General features: G+C 51.5%; 1 protein-coding gene across 1 annotated transcript; it reads left to right on the forward strand.

Annotated features, from left to right (window-relative positions):
- Nucleotides 1-295: 295 nt before the first annotated feature.
- On the forward strand, nucleotides 296-19,884 carry ESPNL (espin like). The gene is made up of 5 exons (XM_065411391.1): nucleotides 296-539; nucleotides 14,313-14,345; nucleotides 15,045-15,160; nucleotides 16,994-17,191; nucleotides 18,322-19,884. Exons 1-5 carry the CDS (start codon nucleotides 296-298, stop codon nucleotides 19,882-19,884), a joined length of 2,154 nt encoding a protein of 717 aa, XP_065267463.1.
- Nucleotides 19,885-20,782: the final 898 nt, after the last annotated feature.

The raw sequence follows: 20,782 nt of genomic DNA on the forward strand, positions 1-20,782 counted from the left end.
AGTAAGGACGACAGGATGGGGCCCAAGGAGTTGGAGATTGGGGTACCAGCCAGGGCCGGCTCTAGGTTTTTTGCTGCCCCAAGCAAAAAAATTTTTGCCTGCCCACCCCCCAGCCCTGAGCTCTCCCCCCCGCCCACCAGTGCCCCCCCCACACCCCGTGCCGCCCCAGCACTGGGCTCTCTCTCCTTCCCCCACCCACACCCCCTGCCGCCCCAGCACTGGGCTCCCCCCCAAACATGGGATCCGCTACCAGCACACGGCGGCCGAGCCCTGGCCCAGCCGCGACTCTGTCCCCATGCGGGTGGAGCTGCTGGGCAGCGCGGAGCGGGAGTACTTCCAGGTGGCAGTGCGGCTGCGAGGCGGCGCGGAGAACAGAGCCCCCTCCCTGGGCTTTGCGGCGCTGCTGGTGGCCGAGGTGGATCAGTTCGTGCTCACCACCCTCACCCCCGACATGCTGGCGGCTGAGGACCTGGAGAGCCCCCTGGACCTGCTCCTCTTCAGCCTCACCATGCCCTGGCCCAGCCCCGGCGGGCGGGAAGGTGAGGATCTCCGGCTGCGGGGCTACCTGCTCAGGACCGACGAGCCCAGCCGGCCGCTCACCTCCTCACACACTCCGGGAGCCCCTCTTGCCGCCGCCGCAGCCCGGGCTCGGCTCCAGGGGACCCCGCTTCCCTCCCTCCCCGGCTCCTCACACACTCCAGGAGCCCCTCTCGCCACCGCCGCAGCCCGGGCTCAGCTACAGGGGACCCCGCTTCCCTCCCTCCCCAGCTCCTCACACACTCTGGGCAGGGCTGCCCAGAGGATTCAGGGGGCTTGGGGCAAAGCAATTTCGGGGGCCCCTTCCATAAAAAAAAGTTGCAATACTATAGTAACGTATTTGGAAATGTAAAAAGTAACTAGTGAAATACATTCAAAAATTAATTTGTAATAATTTGAAAATACACTAAATACATTATTTAAAAACATTAAATGCTTTAATGGTATGTATACATTTGCAATTACATAATGGGCTGTTACTGGGTGATGGTGATGGTTGGTGCCAATGGGCTGTCGCTGCCTGGGGGTGGTGCTGCTGTTGCCCAGGGCTGGGTGGGGAGCTGGGCTCTGGGTTGGGGAGTGCCCAGCTCACAGGGGCTGGGCTCAGGGCTGTGGGGAGATGGGGTCAGAGGGTGTCCGGCTCAGAGGGGCTGGGCTCGGAGCTGGGGGTCAGGGCTGTGGGGGTAATGGGGTTGGGGGGTACCCAGCTCAGAGGGGCTGGGCTCGGAGCTAGGGGTCAGGGCTGTGGGGGTAATGGGGTCGGGGGGTACCCGGCTCAGAGGGGCTGGGCTCGGAGCTGGGGGTCTGGTCTGTGGGGGGGATGGGACCAGGGGGGTGCCCGGCTCAGGGGGGCTGGGCTCAGAGCTGGGGGTCTGGTCTGTGGGGGGGATGGGGTCGCGGGGTGCCCGGCTCGGAGGAGCTGGGCTCAGAGCTGGGGGTCAGGGCTGTGGGGGGGATGGGGTCGGGGGGTGCCCGGCTCAGAGGGGCTGGGCTCGGAGCTGGGGGTCAGGGCTGTGGGGGATGGGGTCGGGGGTGCCCAGCTCAGAGGGGCTGGTCTCGGAGCTGGGGGTCAGGGCTGTGGGGGATGGGGTCAGGGGAGTGCCCGGCCTCGGCCCCTTACCATGCCGCTTACCCCCTCTCCCGGACAGCGCTGCAGCGGCGTGGTGTCTCCAGCGGGGCCTGAGTTCCCGCCACTCAGCCGCAGCTCGCAGCTGAGGCGCCAGGGGATGGGGGAAGACGGAGGCGGGGGGAGCCTCCGACCAGGGCCGGCTCCAGGCACCAGGCAACCAAGCTGGTGCTTGGGGCGGCACCTGGAGGGGGGCGGCGCGGCGCTCGGGCCGCCGGGGAGAGCGGGGCCACAGCCGGGCTCGCCGCCCTCCCCCCGGCGCTCTGGCCGCCCTCCCCCCCGCGCCCTCCCCCCGGCTGCCGAGGGAGCCCCCGCCGGCGCTCTGGCCTCCTCCCAGGGCTTCGGCTGCCCTCCCCTCCGGCGCCCTCCAGGGGGAGAGCGGAGCCCCCGCCGGGGCTCGCCACCCTCGCCCCGGGGCTCCGGCCGCCCTCCCCCCGGCGGGAGAGCGGAGCCCCCGCCGGGGCTCGCCGAACCCTCCCCCCCCCCCCGCGGGAGCCAGCCCTGCCTCCGACATACTCGTGGGGGCCCCTGCGGGGCCCGGGGCAAATTGCCCCACTTGCCCCCCCCCTCTCCCCCCGGGTGGCCCTGACTCTGGGAGCCCCTCTTGCCGCCGCCACAGCCCGGGCTGTGGCGGCGGCAGTGAGAGGAGCTCCCGGAGTGAGTGAGGAGCCGGGGAGGGAGGGAAGCGGGGCCTGGGATGCAGGGAGGGAGGAGGGGTCCTGCTGCCGCTGCCGCTCCAAGTCTCCCCAGGGCGGCGCGGTGTTTCCCTGAGTGGGCTGTGCAGGGCACCGCCAGGCTGGGCAGGGGGCGCGGATCCCAGCTCGTGCGCTGACAGGGCGAGTGGCTGGGCCAGGGCCGGCTCCCGGCAATGCCGCCCGAAGCAAAAAAATTAAAATTAAAAATAAAAAAGGGTGGAGGGCGGAGTGCCGCCCCTTAGAAAGTGCCGCCCCAAGCACATGCTTGGAGGGCTGGTGCCTAGAGCTGGCCCTGGTACCAGCTAATCTTTCCAAACAGAGCCATGGAGTGTTTAAGTTCCATCTGGAGATGTGGGGAGAAATGGGTGATGGCACCCCCGCCCCATCGCTGCATTGTTACTAAAGATCACAAAGTCTGGGCATGGGAAGTGCCAACCACTGGTGCCACACACACATCTGTGGTGGTTTTGCTTGTAGGTTTGAGGGCATTTGTCTCCATTTACCCCATCCTGTACTACTTGGAAGCACCAGCAATAATAATAAATAATAACAATATCTAGGTCTTGTCTAATGCTGTGGACCTGCATGTGACTGGAATGTCTGGGCCAGCAGCTACTGGCATGTACTCTGTAAATGTAGGGTGGAGTGAAGAGAGCTTCCCAAGGAGCAGTCCAGGTAGCTCAGCGACAGGCTGCAGAACTGTGCATTGGCAGGTAGCTGCTGTGTGGCTGTTGTGCCCTGCTCTCTGGTCTTGCTGTAATTAGACCCGCAGGACATATGTGTCTGTGTGTACTGACAGGATTGTTCACCAGCCTCCTGTGCTAGAATTACATGTTCTTTTCAGTACCTTTGGCACCCTCTTCCCTCCTGTTTCCTCTTTGCTGGCACTGTCTTTGTTCCACTCTGTGCCATTTATTTCTTGTGTATTTATAAAGCCTTCTCAGCCAGCCCTCAGGCACCATCCCTTACCATCATGTCTGAACTGGCAGACTGTGGCACGAGGTGGTTTGGGTGCCAGCTGCAGCCAGCTTTCCTATGCTATTCCCTAGAGCAGCTCCTTCCAGGGGTGCTGTAACAATGTGTATAGTGGGGGTGCTGAGAGCCATTGAACCAAACTGTAAACCCTGGATATAATGGAAACCACTTCAAGCCAGGGGGTGCTGCAGCACCCCCCGCACCCTTCGTTCCAGCACCTATGGCTCCTTCAGGCTGAGAATTTGGGACTAGAGTTACAGTGAATGGCCTACTCCCTAGCATGCCCCCTGCTGGGATGGCTGAGGCCCTGGCCTTGTCATATGATTTCTAATCCTGATGTCTAATGCACTGCTCACCCTTCTAGCGTATTTTCTCTAGTGCTATTAGTGGTTCCAGACTGGAATATGAATGAAAGATCTGGTGGTTGGGAGGAAGGAAGGGAGAATTAAGCCATCATTTACACTCCTTCACTCCTGGAGCTGGCAAGGGGCACAGCCAGAGGGGGGCAATCCAGGCCTCAGCATACATTAGAACAGTCTCCAGGCTACAGTAAGAACATAAGAATGGCCCTACTGGGTCAGACCAATGGTCCATCTAGCCCAGTATCCTATCTTCCGACAGTGGCCGGTGCCGGATGCTTCAAAGGGAATGAACAGAACAGGCAATCATTGAGTGATCCATCCTGTTGTCTAGTCCTAGGAGCTGACAGTCAGAGGTTTAGGGACATCTAAAGCATGGGGTTGTGTCCCTGACCATCTTGGCTAATAGCCATTGATAGACCTATCCTCCATGAACTTATCTAGTTCTTTTTTGAATCCTGTTATAGTCTTGGCTTTCACAACATCCCCTGGCAATGAGTTCCACAGGTTGACTGTGCATTGTGTGAAGAAATACTTCCTTTTATTTGTTTTAAACCTGCTGCCTATTAATTTCATTGGGTGACCCCTAGTTCTTGTGTTATGAGAAGGAGTAAATAGCACTTCCTTATTTACTTTCTCCACACCAGTCATGATTGTATAGATCCTGTCATATCACCCCTTAGTCATCTCTTTTCCAAGCTGAAAAGTACCAGTCTTATTAATCTCTCCTCATATGGAAGCTGTTCCACACCCCTAGTCATTTCTGTTGCCCTTCCCTGTACCTTTTCCAGTTCTAACGTATCTTTTTGGAGATCAGGCCATTCCAGCAGCCGGGAAGCAGCTGGGGTGAAGGGATAGCCTAGCCATGCCGCCATTGGCCTGGCCACTTCCCCTTGTGTGGGGGCTGAGAAGGAATGTATAAGAGCAGGAAGGTGCCTCTAAGCAACCCAACGATTTCTCCAAACAGGGAGCATCCTCAGGATCTGGAGCCATGTGCTTTCCAGCTGCTTGAACAGCACAAGGCAGCTGGGACTTGGATCTGGCCCCTCATCTCAAACCATCCTTGTTCTTTACGTACTCTCTTTGATGTAGTGTGAACATCCCAATCTCTGCGATTGAAGAACACCACTCCTGCTAATATACTAAGAGTTCTGTGCAAAGGGAGTGGAGGAGAGTCTTCTGTTAGAATAATGCTGTAAAAGCATTAACCTGTGGCAGGGAGGAGAGAGGTTGGTACCTGAATCTGTAATTGAATCTCAGCATGCTGATAATTGCTCCGAGTGCTTTGATCTCATGGGTCATGATTGTACCCTAACCTCTCGATTGAATTACACATTTGTAACCTATCTCTGCACATCCATTATATCCATGTATAATGTATGGAGGCCTGGAGAAGAGGCACAGAGTAGCAGTAACAAAAGGCAAACACTGTAGGACAGTGATAATGCCGATTTCACTATTGTCCTGGGCCATGGGGGAGATTTTCAAAGGCACAAATGGGAGTCAACACTCATTGACTTTCAATGGGAGCTGGGTGCCTAACTACCTTGGGTTCTTTTGAAAATGCCAACCAGCGCATATAACCCTCTGATGAAATAGCAATGGATACAGTTCCAGAAAGATGGGAGCCTTGTAAGGGGCTGATCCTGCCAGCATTCACACATGTGAGTAATGTGATGCAGGGAAGAGCTCTCCTTGAAGTCAATACGGCTACTTCTGTGAGTGAAGTTACTCCCGTGTGTATGTAGGAGCAGGATTCAGGTAAGCAGGCAGCTCCAGTTCAGTGAGCATTGTTAGGGGAAAGCCCCTCCAAGAATCCTGCACTTAGGGGGACGGGGAATAAAAGAAGTTTTGTCTCGAAGGACGTGATTCTGCTCCAACTGATATAATTCTGTATGTTCTATTGTATTGGCAAAACGCCCACTGATGGCAGTGTGCGCAAAGCTGGACCTGGCATTACTCAGATAGGCAAATATCATGCCGAGTTAAAGTTCCAGATACAGACATGTCAGCTCTGATTTCCTAAGTGTGTGTTATTTGGTTACAGGTGTTCTCCAAGTTCTTGTGTTAACCTATAATAATAGCCTCATTTTAGGGGGTTGGGTTCTGAAGCGGCAAATTGGCAGGCAACGTCTTTCTAAAAGGCATACTGGAGTTCAACAAGCAGCTATGGGCTTGATGCACAAATTACTGGGTGAGGTTCTCTGGCCTGGGTCAGACTAGATGATCATAATGGTCTCATCTGATCTTAACACCTGAGAATCTGTCAAAAAGCAGCATAACTTCCATCTCTGATGGGTATTTTCAGTGCAAAGCAAGAGAGGTAGAACCTCTGTGGTGAAGCAGAGAAAGAGAGAGGGGCCATAGGGAGAACATTGTTACCCTTATTCTAACAAAGTTCCTTGTTCAGTGTTAGAAGAAAGTGACTCTGATTCTTTTCCATTGTTACCTGCCAGCATTGGTCTTGGCTTTCTGTAGCATATGTTCGGACGGCAGCTCATTCCTTCCTCAGGACAAAATTATGCTCCTGCAAGTGCGAGATGCTCTTCAGGGGAAGCGGAGCAGCAATAGGGAAGTCTCTCCCCTATCCTGCATCTGTAGGGCAGGATGTCTCAGGGGGCTAAGAGACCAACATCCTGCAACACTCTTCACCGCTGCAACACTCTTCACCATGTGTTCCTCCTTTGTGCCAACTGCTAGAGACAGGATGTCCACTGGGGGCTACCCTCTGTAGCCAGGTGAACATGCCCTGCAAAGGCTCTGGAATGATGAGGAGTGTAACTATACTGCAGATCAAGAGAACCTTCCTCTCAGCTTCCATCCATGCTGCCAGAGAGCTCAAACATTTCATCAATCTCAAGTGCCTATAGCCTGCAACAGAACCCAGCAAAAAGCATCATGGATCTGCTCCCCTTCTAAACCCACCAAGCAACCAGAGTTCAGCACATTCAAGAAGTCCTGGGTATGCTAAAGGAGTCTCAACCCAACACCTGTGAATCTGAACCATTCCTGGTGAAACAAAACACTCCATTGCATGCCCAGTTCTCCCCCTGGGGAGAGGATGAGAGCACAAACATGAGAGAGATGTTAGTCACAGCTGGAAATGAGAATAGAATAGGTATGTTATCTGGGCCTGCTGCTTGAGTGCTAGGTCTGTATCCTGCCCCATGTTGGCCCTTTGTGTGCTGTGGGAGGGAGAACACCCTCTGACTTCCCTCCCCACAGATGATCCACACACAGCAGGTCTGAATTTTGCAGTAAACAGATGATCTGGTGTCACAGTGCCCTTTGCTCCTCACTGAAAGGTTCGCTTCTATGGAGATATACCTATCTCATAGAGCTGGAAGGGACCTCAAAAGGTCATCGAGTCCAGCCTGCTGCCTTCACTAGCAGGACCAAGTATTGATTTTTGCCCCAGATCCCTAAGTGGCCCCCTTAAGGATTGAGCTCACAACCCTGGGTTTAGCAGGCCAATGCTTGAACCACCGAGCTATCCCTCCCCCCTTGAAGTCAGTGCAATACTGTTATAGCAAATGGCAAGATTTGTGTGCCTGTTGAAATCTGACACTGGAACACTGATCAAGGGCAAAGTCAACAGCGATGGTCAGATGAAGAATTGAGACTGCAGCTGGTGCATGGCTGGGGCAAAGCAAATGGGGAATCAGCACCAGGGACAGGACAGGTTACCAGCCTGTTTCCTTTGAGAGGTGCCCCTGCAGATCCCCACTCTTTGGATTAATGCGCCCAAGCATGCAAGTTCAGCATCTTCTGGAAAGCAGCGGCCTTGCCATCACTCGCCCTTGTCCTCACACAGGGTTCTGGGCAGGGCCGGCTCCAGCTTTTTTGCCGCCACAAGCGGCGAAGCGGGGGGGGGGGGGGGGAGATAAAGCTTCATTCTTCGGCGGCAATTCGGCGGTGGGTCCTTCCCTCCAACATGGACTGAGGGACCTGCTGCCAAATTGCCGCCAAAGACCCGGACGTGCCACCCTTTTTCATTGGCCGCCCCAAGCACCTGCTTGGTTCGCTGGTGCCTGGAGCCGGCACTGGTTCTGGGGTATAAACAGGACACATGACCCCAGCTGTCCTTCACTTCTTGCTGATAGCCAAAGGTGTATTGAGCCCAGAGCTCGCCTCTGTCCTCAGCATACCCTCCATGCTTTGCTCCTCTGTTCCGCCCCTTAGACTGCTATTTTTCTTTGTTTTAGATTTTTGTTAAAGAACCAACATCCTCCAAGTGTTGGTGCCTGTGCCTGGAGCCCAGCCCTCTTGGCTGCTCCCTCTTTTCTAAATATCGGTCCTGTTGGCTGACTTCGCATCACTGCTCTCCCTGTCTTGGATCTACTGAGCCGGCAGCCAGCATGGCAGAGCAGCACTGCCTCCCTTCGTAGAGTCAGGAGCTTTCAGAAATAGCAGTGGGGAGCCAGAGGGGAGGGAGTGGAGGCAGCCAAGCAAATCTTTTCCATAATGGCCTCAGGTAAAAGATCCAGGCCCCTCCCATCCCAAGCTGCTTGCCACTTGACTCCTAGTCTTCAAATATTAATGCAATGCTAATTGTGACGCTCTGACCTCCCCTCCTGCCACCTCCTCTTGCTGCACAATACAGTCTCTGACTGTCTCCAGGCTAAAGGGCTGGGAGCGCCAGTTTCTCCTGTCAGGAAGCCACCTGGGACCAGCAATGATTCCTCAGCCATCCCAATTCTGAGCTTCCAAAGCTCTGGATCCACAGCAGAATTTACCCTCTCCTCCCCTGTGGGGGGTGCTTCAGATGAACTCTGGACAGGACTGGAGGGGTGGCACTGGTAAGCATCTTCTCATACAGATTTAGTTTTAGGCTGTAGTTTTGGCTCAGGGGCCCTCACTAAACCAGATTCCTCTTTATCTCTGTTGCCACGGTGCCCCCTATTGGTTGAGTGAGACTGCATTCCTGCCATTAGCTTGCCCCAGGGAGAAGGGAAATCTTGTCAACCCACTCATGGACAGAGCCTTGACTGCTTGCCTTCTGTACTTCAGCCTAAGCAGGTTATGTGTGAGTGTGGTCTTTGTGCTCTGGATGTGCTGTCCGGGATCCAGACATGAATCACTGATATCAGGTTGTTCTCAACCTGAAAACACAGTGGAGAATAGAAGCATGTTCTTGTCAGGACTAGTATCTTCAGGGCTTTTTCTGTACTCCAAAGAGTCCCACTCCTGCTAAATCTCTCCTAGTTGATCAGTAAAGGATAGTAACTGGCAGAGAGCGTCATAATCCAGCAGTTCACAGGACCTTGCTCCTCCATCTCTACTTTCTAAATTCAGTGACATACTGCAAACATGAAGGAGTAACTAAGCTGCTCTGGGCTTACTGGGAGCTGAGCTCCAGAACAGCTGGACATCTTTCTAGAAGAGTTGCTCTAGCTGAATGAGAAAGTAATGGGCTTGGTACAGGAATCACAGGATGACGTTCTATGGACTGGGTCAACAAGGGCTCAGACTAGATGATCGTAACAGTCCCTTCTGGCCTTGAATTCTCTGAATCTTGGAGCTGAGACACTGCGGGTCCTAATGTTACCAAAAAAGTTCATACTGATTCCTTTGCAACAAGAACAAAATGCTCCAAGGCTGACAGGATGAAATAGAAAGTAAAAGGAAAGAAGGAAAGACAGCAGCTAGTTGATCAAGCTGAGCTCTCTTGTGCAGGATTAGTCTTCTATTCAGCACAGTTTTCTGTGCTCAGCCAGCTCAGCTCTTTGGACTCTACAAACACTCCAAATGCTAGCCTAAAAGGGAGTCTAATCAGAACACTGTACAGTGTGTGGATACATGCACACAACTCCCAGCAGAGGTAAACCGCATAGAGGAGTGGGAGGGGGCACTCAGCATACTATGTTAGGAATTGATCTCCCAGTCCTTTTGGGATAATCATGCTTCTCCAATAGATTATAAAGAGTTGATGACGAAGCAATGTAAATACTGATCCCCATGTAAGGGCTAGTGCCCTAGAAAAGAGCAGGCTGCATGTTTACATGTTTAATTCATTGTAAGGGTTATTATGAATGTTCCTTGTCAATCATATAGTTAATGAGTTTATTGACCTAGTACAGTAGTGCATCATTTTGACTGATACTACAGGACTCTTATCAGAGAGATCTCTGCTGCTACAAAAACTCAGGTGAGTTACAAGCTCAGTCTAACACATTTGTCAAATAATGATTCATGTCTTTTAAAATGTCTATAACTGCATTCCTCAGGACCTAGCTATGAGGATGGATCACTTTTTTTTATTTAGACAGGAAGTACGTTTAGCCTGGCCAATGCTGCCTGGGACACTATCCTGAGTTCAGGGCCGGCTCCAGGCACCAGCCTACCAAGCATGTGCTTGGGGCGGCACCTGGAGGGGGGCGGTGCTCAGGCCCAAGAACGGGGCCGCGGCCGGGCTCGCCGCCCTCTTCCCAGCGCTCTGGCCGGTCGGTGTCAGTATGGGATGCTCCTGTGGTGCCCCATGCATAAATTCACAGTGGAATGGCCAGAGAATGGCAGAGGGTGAATTCTACCCTTCTGTTAGAACTGCCCTGCTGGTGCAGGAGGGTGCAGATTGCAGCCCCTGCAGCACTGGAGGGAGTCAAACCCATAATGTCCTACCTCAGAGGGTTACTACACTAGCAGATAACAGATCATGGTTTGGAGCACTCCTGATACAGGTGGTGTATTCTCCTAAGGGCTTCGTTGGTGTAGCAGAACTGTATGTGCGTTACAATCAAACAGTTCACTTGATCAAATTAACATTTCACGCTGAGACCTGGCCAGAAGACTGAAACTTCTAGGCATTCGATTGGCTGAAAATGAGGACCAGACATTTGTTCAAAACCCTACATTTACTTCCTGAATTAAACACACTTTATTGCATTGTGTCAAGAGCCCAGACAGTCTATTGCTGGTAGGTACATTAGTAAGGCACTGTGGTTGGTGTCACTCTGTGCTAAGCAACCAGTGTGATGAGACTTTGTTTTACAGTCTTTCCACATTTTGCTATGACTCAGGTACCTACTGCTCTTTCCCTGAGGTTGGCTTTCCTTCCTTGGAGGATGGCTCATCCCCAGGTGCTGCTTCTAGCTAACACTTAGATGGGGTCTTACATCACTGCTTAGAACCTGGGATAATAGAAATGAATATTCTGTGCAAAAAAATCTGTGCAAGGTAATCCCTTGACCTTAATGTGCCACTGATGGAGCCCATTGGCAACTGCTATGCAAAGGGTCGCAGGGCTTCTGCAATTTGTACCTCTGTGTACCAGCCAGTCAGTGTCCTTTGTACCCTCTGCTCCTCCCATCTCCTTCAATGAGAGTCCCAGTAGGAGCTGGGGTGGGTGCCCATGGCCTGGAACACTGCACAGCTGGCAGAAAAGGTACATTAGAACAGCAGAAAGATTCAAGTAGTGATTTACGGTGCCCTCCAAAGCTCTACTGTGCATGGTCATGCACTTAGGGTCTAATAAAAATTTATGCTACAAGCTGGGGGCTCATCAGTTGGGAGTGACCGAGGAGGAGAGAGACCTGGGTGTGGGGGTCCATCACAGGATGACTATGAGCCACCAATGTGATGCAGCTGTAAAAAAGGCAAATGGGGTATCAGGTAAGACATTTCCAGTTGAGATAGGGAAGCGGTAATGCCACAGTATACAGCATTGGGGATACCTCATTTGGAATACTGTGAACTGTTCTGATCACACAGTTTAAATCCATCTTTTGTGATGGTGGAACAGATGCAGAGAAGAGTTACTAGATGATCAAGGGAACAGAGGATCTATCATCTGAGAGGAGACTGGAAGAGCTTGGCTTGTTTAGTCTCACAAAAAGGAGGCTGAGAGGGGATACGATTGCTCTCTATAAATTCATTGTAGGGTAAATACCAGGGAGGGTGAAGCTTATTTAAGCTAAAGGGTAATGTTGGCACAAGAACAAAGTGGTATAAACTGGCCACAAATAAATTCATGCTGGAAATTAGAAGAAGGCTTCTAACCAGCAGAGAGGTGAGGTTCTGGAACAGACTCCCAGTAGGAGTTATGGGGACAAATAACTTAACTAGTTTTGAGAGAGACTTGGACAAATTTATGAGTGCAATTGCATGATGGGATTGTTTGTTATGGTGCGAGGCAGGGCTTGGCAGCCCTGGGGGGGTCACTTCCAATTTATGCCTTATGTTCCTAAAGCTCATGCTTCAGGACTTCTGCCAGCCACCTGCAGGAGTCAGGAAGGGATCCCCCCCCCCCAATGTATTCTGGGAGAGTTTTTTATCTTCTTCCTCTGAAGCATTAAGTACAGCCACAGCTGGAGATGGGACACTCGGTGGAATGGGCCAGGGCTCTGTGGAGACACTGAGTATTCTCTCTCTCAGCTGTGTGGCTGGCTGGTTCTTGATCACATGCTCAGGGTCTAACCGATCGCCATGTGTGGGGTCGGGAAGGAATTTCCCCCCAGCTCAGACTGGCCTTGACCTTGGAGTTTTCACCTTCCTCAGCAGCATGTGGGTGCAGGTCACTTGCCAGATTATCTGGGTGTATCTCACTTAATCATTTCCCTGCACTGTGGGATCCTCTGGCACTGGGACACCTTGGGCCCTCCTGTTCTCTGCCTGTGGCATGTAATAGTCTGGTCTCCTGGGGCTGTGAGACTTTGGTCTCATTTTGGTTGTTCGGCCCAGTGTGCAGGTGCTGGGTGGTGCTGATGGCCTGTGATGAGTTGAAGGGACCACTAGAGCAATTACTCTATATTCATTTGGGCTGTAGTGAGAGACAGGTCTGTTGTCAGTGACAGGCTAGTGCCTAAACCTGCTGGTGCTGATGATGTGAAGGGACATGGATAACGGCGCGTGTGTCTCTGTGTCTGTTACTATGTTCCTTTTGGTATCAGAGCTTTGGCACATCCCCCCACATCCCTCCCACATCCCTCCCACCCCTCTCAGAAAACCTGCCATTCTTGCTCTGTTGTGCTGGACGCTGAAATCAGTCAGAGTTATAGTGTGGTGCAGGGTCCTTTCTTTATGCAGGGGATCAGTGTTGCTGAGCAGGAGGTTTTCTGCTACTCTATCTCTGTGGCTTTTTTTTTTATAACGGTCCTTCCAAATGAGGACAAGCAGGATTAGAACCAATTTCCATGTGGCATTATTGTGACAGGTGCACCGGTTCCTTCCCCTGAGGAGAATGAGATCTGTCTCACAGCAGTAACCTATGGTTTAAGGGAGGCCATTGTGGAAGAGGCCAAACTAACAGATGGATCACTCCCAAACTCCTCCTTGGGGGATAATTGTTCATTCTCCCCTGCACTGGGCAAATGGACGGTTAGGTGTTGCGCTTCCCTGTGCTTCCTCTTTCACAATTGTCTGTGTCCCAGTAGTCTGCTCAGCGGAGGACTTCTAGCAGCCAGGAGGGTCAAATGGCCAAGATCCCAGTAATAAAGAGCCAGCACACTGGTGACTACTACCGACCGGAGAGTGGACAAGCACGCCTCAGAATGTCAAGTGAGGCCATCGCGAGGATGGAGAATGGCAAGGTACCCCACAGCCTGCGGGGGGGTTGGTGTAAGACAGAGCTCGTCTTTGCTTCTTTGGAAGGTTCCTGGAGGGGATCAACTTTCCTGTTGTTTGAATGTGTCATAATGAAATAGGTATCTCTCTGGCACACAACTGGAGAAATGAATAGTGGAAAGGTATCTTAAAAGAAACTGCTTAACTAGAGCTGGGCAAATTCTGCAAACATTTATTTGAATGACAACACTAGACCTGATTTTCCTCTTGCTTATGTCTGTTTTACACTGGCACGGCTCCCTGAACTTCCGGTGTAAATGACAGCAGAATCTAGCCCCATGAATTTCCTTCCATAGTATTCACAACCTTTTATATTTGTCTTTCCTGAACATTTTCGTAGAGAATTTTCTTCCCAAGAACATTTGTGGAACAGGAGAGTTTCGCAAATACTTGTGCCAACACGTATTGGCGCAACTGCTTGAGCTGAAACTGAAAAGAAGTAGCCGAGGGACTGGCAAATATCCAGTCAGGTCACAGGAACACTAGCAAGTAACTCAGGACATGTGAGCGAATTACAAATGGCAAATACCAGAAGTCTCATCCAGTAATTTACAAGGAATCTTTAAATTGAACACATAATTCAACACATAATTTCAGATAATGAAACACATCTGTAAAAATCTAAGTCTGTTCAGGGATAATTTGAGAACAAAAAAAGGGGCAAAAACATCAAAGAAGTGTGGGTTGTTTGTTGTTTTTCTGTGAGTATCGACTCAAGTCCTGAATCTCCCAGTAAGGAGCAGTGAGGAATCTCACCTGACTGGAATCTTCGTGGACATTCATCACAGGGCAGTGCTGTGTGGGTGTGCATAACCCCTAACATTGGCTGAGCTATGTATGCTTGATGCCAGCTGACATTGGGAAGGCAAGAGCTGTGGGGACACTCACAGTGCTGCTGTGCTAACTGGCACTACCAGTAAGTGGCCATGAAGCTGCTCTAATTGGTGCAGTCAAAAGGAAAAGCAGTAGAAAGGCCCCATGTTATACTGGAAGATGTAGACACTGAAAGGTGTTTCACATTTTCAGAGGTGAAAGAGCCCTTCTTTCTCTGTGTCTTTCTAGGCTCGGGCACCAGTGAATCCTCTGCCTATGGGAGTAAGCCACACACTAACCATGGTGAAAGAAGGAATTATCCACACACACCAGAATATAGCTAGTGAGTACAGGCTCTCGTATTTCTTCTGAAACTCTCAGCGACAGATGTGAGTGTCAGAGCTTCCTGGCTGTTCTGCTGTTAAATGGCCAGGGGCAATTCTGTAGTATTTCAGTGGTATATACTAGTGACTATCCGTGTTCACAGGAACTGTAAAATAGCAAATATGTATGCACTGTATGGGTCAGATCCTCAGCTGGTGTCAACTGGCCTCAAGCCATTGACTTCAGTAAAACTGAAAATTGACTTCCATGGAACTGTATCATCTACGCCAGCTGAAGACTGCCCCAAAGTGTTTGTATTATATTTTCAAACATTTTACAGCGAAATTGGAAATGGCTGTAAATGTTGTAATAATTTAAAATGTGTTCTCTAGGGTGACTGGGTTTTGTTAGAGGGCTAATAGAGTATTGACTTCCCTTGCTGCTGAATACCATTACTCAGTCTGTATTCTTAATAATGCAAATCACTGTAGTGCTAAAGCGAAATACCCCCTTAAAATTGTTCTCACTTGCTCTCTGTCCCCAAGCATACAGCCTGTAAAGGACAGGGTCGCCATTCAATGGAGAACTGCATCCCCTACTCTTCCCATTACCCTGAACCTCTTTTACATAAGCCTGTATTTCTTCTCTCCCTTCCAGCCACAAGGTCCTTCAACATGCTGAAACCCAGCGAGCCCAGCAAACCACTCATAGCAGAGCCGAAGCTCAGCAAATCCCTGCAGAAGGCCAGGATCACAGCTTTGTTCGCACACTCCGTATGTCGCTCACTCATCCCCGCAGCTCCCTTTGGACTTTCTCTCCCATTCTGTCTATTTCCACTTGGCCTCTCCTTTGCTCTTCAGGGATGCCTCTTCAGCAGAACTTCCCAGGTTTCTGATCAGTTCTCAAGGCAACAATCCCCATTCAGCTACAATTTGTTGTCTGTGGCGACATCACCCATCTTTCCTGAGTTGGATACTCCCTTTCTCCCAGCCCCAGCCCCTCTGCTGGATGCAGGCTGGGGAGTGGTGTAGAAGCCATTATGGTGGCTCTATACCACCAGAGGATTCTGCCTAAGGAGGGTAGATCCTCCAGCAGCTGCATAGACTGGCTGTGGAATAGCACAAAGCCACACTAACATCCCATTATAGTTACCACTGCGGCAATCTGTGTTAGCAGCCAATAGAACAAACCCCAGGGGACAGCGCTGGCGAGGTATTTACTCAGGTTCCTTGCCTCTCCCCCCACACCCCCAAGGCTATTTGGATTGCTTCTAGAAATCAGGAGAATGAATGAAGTTGTGGCATGTGAGACGTTTGTCCTTTCGACAGTCAACATGTTTCACAAACACTTTTGTGCCTCATTCAATATTTTATTTTCAAAATTTGTGTTAAGAAAATGATCAAAACCATTACTGGCCATTTCCATCCCCCCAAACCCTGGTTGTCACAGCACATCAAAGGGCTGACGTGCTGACCAGGACGTAGCTGGTGCCGTGGCCTGGTGCCGGGAGGAGTTTGGCACCTAATTCCTGCCGGCTCCAGGATTTTGGCCGCCCCAAGCAGCCCAAAAAAAAAAAAAAAAAAAAGCCGCGATCGCAATCGCGATCTGCGGCGGCAATTCGGCGGAAGGTCCTTCGCTCCGAGCGGGAGTGAGGGACCGTCCGCCGAATTGTCGCCGAATAGCTGGACCTGCCGCCTCTCTCCGGAGTGGCCGCCCCAAGCACCTGCTTGCCAAGCTGGTGCCTGGAGCCGGCCCTGCTTGTGAACATCTGTGCTTAAGCAGGGCGTTAGTGGCTGCTGTGCTGCTGAAGGTGCTGCCCTGCTCTGAACACACCCAAACGTGGCTGGAGAGGATGCTTGGCTCCTGAGGCTCCTGTCCCTCACAACCTGAGCATGTTCCATCTGCCAGGGCCTCTGGATGGTGCTAGTGCATGTCACAGCCTTGCCCTTTAGTTATCTGCACATACTCCAGCTCTCAGCAATTCAGCCTGGCAGTAGGCGGGCACTCCATACCCTGGGCTCCCAGTCTGCAGTGCTGATGGGTGGCTGGAGGGGTTGGGTGTGTAAACGCACACTCATTGAGTGAAATTCAGAGCGCAAATTTCTCCAAGACAGACTCTTGGAATTGGATCTTGGGCTAGAGCCCCAAATCTGACTGAGCTGTGCTGAGGGGGCAAGGTGGTGTCTTAAATCCCTCTATATACCCTTCAGTCAGGAGTGCACATAGCGGTCAGTTTTACCTTCAGAGTATCTTAGAGCAGCCTCGAGGCCAGTCTAAGCTATGCTGACTGGAACAGCTCCTAGTGGCTGGAACAGCTCCTGGTGGCCGCTCTGCTGGTCCAGAATTGCAATACGCTCCAGACATAGTCCCTTCCATCCCAGGCCACCCCCTGACCTACCCCAGCACCTTTCCTATATAGGAATAGGTGACAGCCGCCCCTACACAAAGCTGCTTTGCCTGTCTGAGCAGAGCAACCCAGCCAGCATAGGCAGGAGGGTCTGACCCAATGTGCTCTTACCTCACCTCCCTTTGGTACATTGCATGAAGTCCTCTTAAAAAACAGCTATACTGGAAAAACATGAGCTGTGACTCCTATCATTGTGCAGGGCGAGAAGACTGCACCAGCAGATCCTGTGCAGAGCAGCTGCATCTCCCCAACACTGGATGAGCCGTACCCATCAGACCTCGATGCCCTGGTGCCCACCCATGATGAACAAGGCCACTCGATTCCTGAGTGGAAGCGGCAGGTGATGGTGAGGAAGCTGCAGGCTCGGCTGGAAGCAGAAGAGGGCAAGGGCAGGAAGGTATGGTACTGCGGTGACTGAAGGAGAACTGGCTGTTTTAGGCTGGGTTAGAAAGTCTTTATAGGCTTCTCCTTGCTTTGCTTGTTCCTCTTTGCTTCTTCCCAGCTCACTCCCTAACTTTCTCTCAGCTATGTCATGCCTTACCTCAGTCCTGAATTCTAATGTCATGAGATCATTGCACTCCTGGTTTTCCATCACTGGTATAGTTACCTCAGTAGAACGACATGAGGGTCCAACCCACAGTCCCAGTGCAGGGCAGGGTTCAGGCCTTTGTCTATTCTTGAAGCTCAGTGCAGACAAGGGCCTCGCAAATTTTTGGTTCGAGGGGGGCCCGAACCAACATTTCTGAGGAAAAGTCCAGTTCGATTCAAACCAAAATCTTTCTTTCCCCAAAGTTTTTTCAAAATGAAAATTCAAGTAAAAGAGTTGTTTTAGTTGACTTGAGATGTTTAGAGTCAACTTGAAATGATTTTTGTTTGTTTGTGCTTTGAATCAGCCGTTTTTGAAGTGTTTCACCCTTTTTTGGTGTGTTTGTTTTTTAACGGCCAAATGTCAATTCAAAAGGCCATTTCAAATTGAAGAGTTGAAATGAAACATTTTGAAACAAAACGGTCACAAACAAACTTTTCAACTCTTTCGAAAAAAAAGTTCAACCAAAATCTTTCACTGAATTTGACTCCAACTTGACAAATAGGTTTCAGGACCCGAAAATGCTTATTTCAATGAAAAAAAAACTATCAGTCAAAACCATGTTGTCCAGCTCCAGTGCAGACCCAATGAAAGCTACGTGGTGCCAGAGCAAGGACTGTGCACTCAGACAATGCAAATGACTTTCAAGCCAACGTGCCCCTTAGAACAATAGACACAGAGGCCTTCTCAAAGCAAGGGGGAGCCCTGGACCTGTGTGTTAGGGAGCCTTCTCTATTCTTTAGCAGTCACGACCTCTCTAATCACCACAGGAGCTGTGGAAGCCAAATCCTGTGCACGTTCATCATATTGCTGGGGTGTCAGTACCCTTGTTTCACACCAGTGTGTGTGTGTGTGGGGGGGGGAATCACCTGAAGCCCCGGCTCTAGAAGATTACATTAATGACCTCCTGCAGTCTCTCACTTTCTGTCTCCCGCATGCAGAGCAGTGGAGGCAGTTCGGTGGAGATGGGGGACTGGAGGTATTCACAGGCCCACAATGGTATACTGGGCCCCTTCGGGGAGCTGCTGACCGAGGACGACCTACTTTACTTGGAGAAGCAGATTGAGAATCTGCAGCTGAGGAAGAGATGTCAGGAGTGTGAGAGAGAGCTGGGGCGCCTGGTGGAGGAGCTACAGACCATCCTTCCTGCCCCCATTGTCCATATCACCGTCAACAGCCAACTCCTGCACCAGGATGGCCAGGCACTCCCTATCTGGTGCAGCCGCATCTCTGGCATGGTGAAGAGCATGTCTGTGCTGCTCACTAATGTAAACGGCCTGAGGAAGGAGGCGGACATGCCATCCCCTAAAGAACCATCCGGGCCTGGTGAGGGGAAGTGCCCTGCTGGAGGCAGTGCAGAGAGGGAGATCCTGGAGTGTGGCGTCTCTGTCAGGAAGCTGAGAGGTAATTTTGAGAAACATGTTCTCCCAGGACAAAGAATGGCCTTGGAGCTCCGAGGGGTGGAGGCCACGCCTTGGGAACACTCAGGAAGGTGCTGGTCAGGTGAGGATCTTGTTTCTCAAAAGCAGTGGAGCACCAGTAAGAGCCAGAGAAAACTAGTCTGTGAAGAACATGCGTTTGGAGATATGGAGAATGCCAGTGACTCTGGGATCAGCTGCAAAGAGGCTTCCTCGGATGTGAGCAGGTCTCTTGTTCCAGTGGCAGAGCCCACTAGCCTCAGGAAAGAACGAATAGTGATGCTCTTTCTGAGCCACTGGAAGAAATCTGCTTACATGCCTTCCTTGAAAATCACGGCCAGAAAAACGCTTGAGTCCCAGAGAGTCAGGAAAATAAGAGAGGTGGAGGCTGCTGCCGAGATCAGAAAGGAACAGATTCCTGAGGAGAAGCCGGTGGTGGAAATGAGCAAACTGGGCTATTTAATTCAGCAAAGGAGCACCATCAAGAACCTGATTGGCAACTGGAAGGACATCATCTCTCAGGTGCCCTCACGACAGATCCGGCGCCTGAACCGCCAGCAGGCTATCTATTCCCCAGAGCAGTTCCTGCCCCACGTCAATGGGGTGCCCACCAATTACAACAGCCTCACCCTTGACCTCTTTATGCTTGGCTACTTCCACATCCTGGAGCTGGACCTTCCTCAGGAGGAACGCAAGATGAGGCACCTCCTCTGCTTCGAGGTGTTCGACCACTTGGGCAGATACCCCTGGGAGACCGTGCGAGCCTTCCACAAGGCAGTGACTGATGAAATCAGTGCTGGCAAGCGAGGCTGGAAAGACAGTTTTGAGGACATTAAGTTCAGGTTTTTTGGTAACACCAAGGACCCAGTCAGGGAGCTGGAACCAAGCAGAGCATCAGCAGAAAGCACTCTAAAGCCAGTGTCCAGAGTTAGGGTTCGGAGCGCTGCTCTTGAGCAGGCTGGACATGATCCAGAAAACTGTTCTGAGCTAGGCAGCTTCAACAATGATGAGATCTGCAGGTACATTGACCGCAGCTTTGCCTTCTGGAAGGAGAAAGAAGCCGAGATATTCAACTTTGAGGAGTGAGCTCTTTTGGCCATGTTGGAACTGCCTTCCCTTGGCCTTGTGTGAATGGGAGTTTGGGGGCTGGATTGCTCCAGGATGCTGGTTGTTCCTCCTCCCCATCTCTCAGATACTGCAAGGAATATGCCTAGAAGGGCTCAGAAATTTTTCATGAAGCAGGTTGCCTGGCCTGAGGGAGAGATTTCGGAACCAGCAGGAAGATTTTCCAAGGCACAAATGGGAATTAGGCACCCAGCTCCCATTGTGCCTTTGACAATCTACTCCGAGATTCTTCCTCTCTGCCTTTTCAGCTGTTAAGATGTGGGATGCCTCTTCTTTTCAAGCCAGCTGCCATCTCTTAAACAAGAAGCTCTCCACCTATCCCCTCCACCCCAGCCCATCCTCCTTTGCTGTGCGAACAGGTGAGGATTAGCTATTCCATCTCTGGCAGGAAAATCTCCCATGATTTGTTGTTTGCATAGCGTGACTTTAAACACTGTGGAAAGATCCAGATGGAGCTGAACCTGCCAATGGGCTGCCCTCTGCACAAACACTCACAGACCCTGGTACCGTGGGATGGCTTTGAGGGTACAGGGAATATCGAAGGACAAATTCAAGTGCAACCAGCAATGCCAGCTAAGGAAATGATTGGCAGCAGTAAAAGGCCAGCAGCCTCATGCTAGGCTGCTGGAGACTGATGGCCCTGCATATGTCACCCTTGCCCTCTCCTGACCAGTGTAGAGACTGACATGGACTGCACAGGGAGGTACATGTGGAGTGTCTGGGCCGAGGGAAAGTGTTGTGAGGAGCTCAGGAGAGGAGCTGTGGGATATTAAAACTGAGCAATGCTCTGGCTTGGGGTGGATCTGTGGTGGTCAGCAGGCAGGGGCGGGGAATTCCAGGGAGGAAGGGGAGGGAGGGG

Source organism: Emys orbicularis, chromosome 9 (assembly GCF_028017835.1).
Source record: "Emys orbicularis isolate rEmyOrb1 chromosome 9, rEmyOrb1.hap1, whole genome shotgun sequence".
Taxonomy (NCBI): domain Eukaryota; kingdom Metazoa; phylum Chordata; order Testudines; family Emydidae; genus Emys; species Emys orbicularis.

Coding starts and splice junctions, on each gene's coding strand:
- ESPNL (XM_065411391.1), top strand. CDS start 296: ATGCGGGTGGAGCTGCTGGGCAGCGCGGAGCGGGAGTACTTCCAGGTG. Junction 540..14,312: donor CAGCCCCGGCGGGCGGGAAG/GTGAGGATCTCC, acceptor GTGTCTTTCTAG/GCTCGGGCACCAGTGAATCC. Junction 17,192..18,321: donor AAGAGGGCAAGGGCAGGAAG/GTATGGTACTGC, acceptor TCCCGCATGCAG/AGCAGTGGAGGCAGTTCGGT.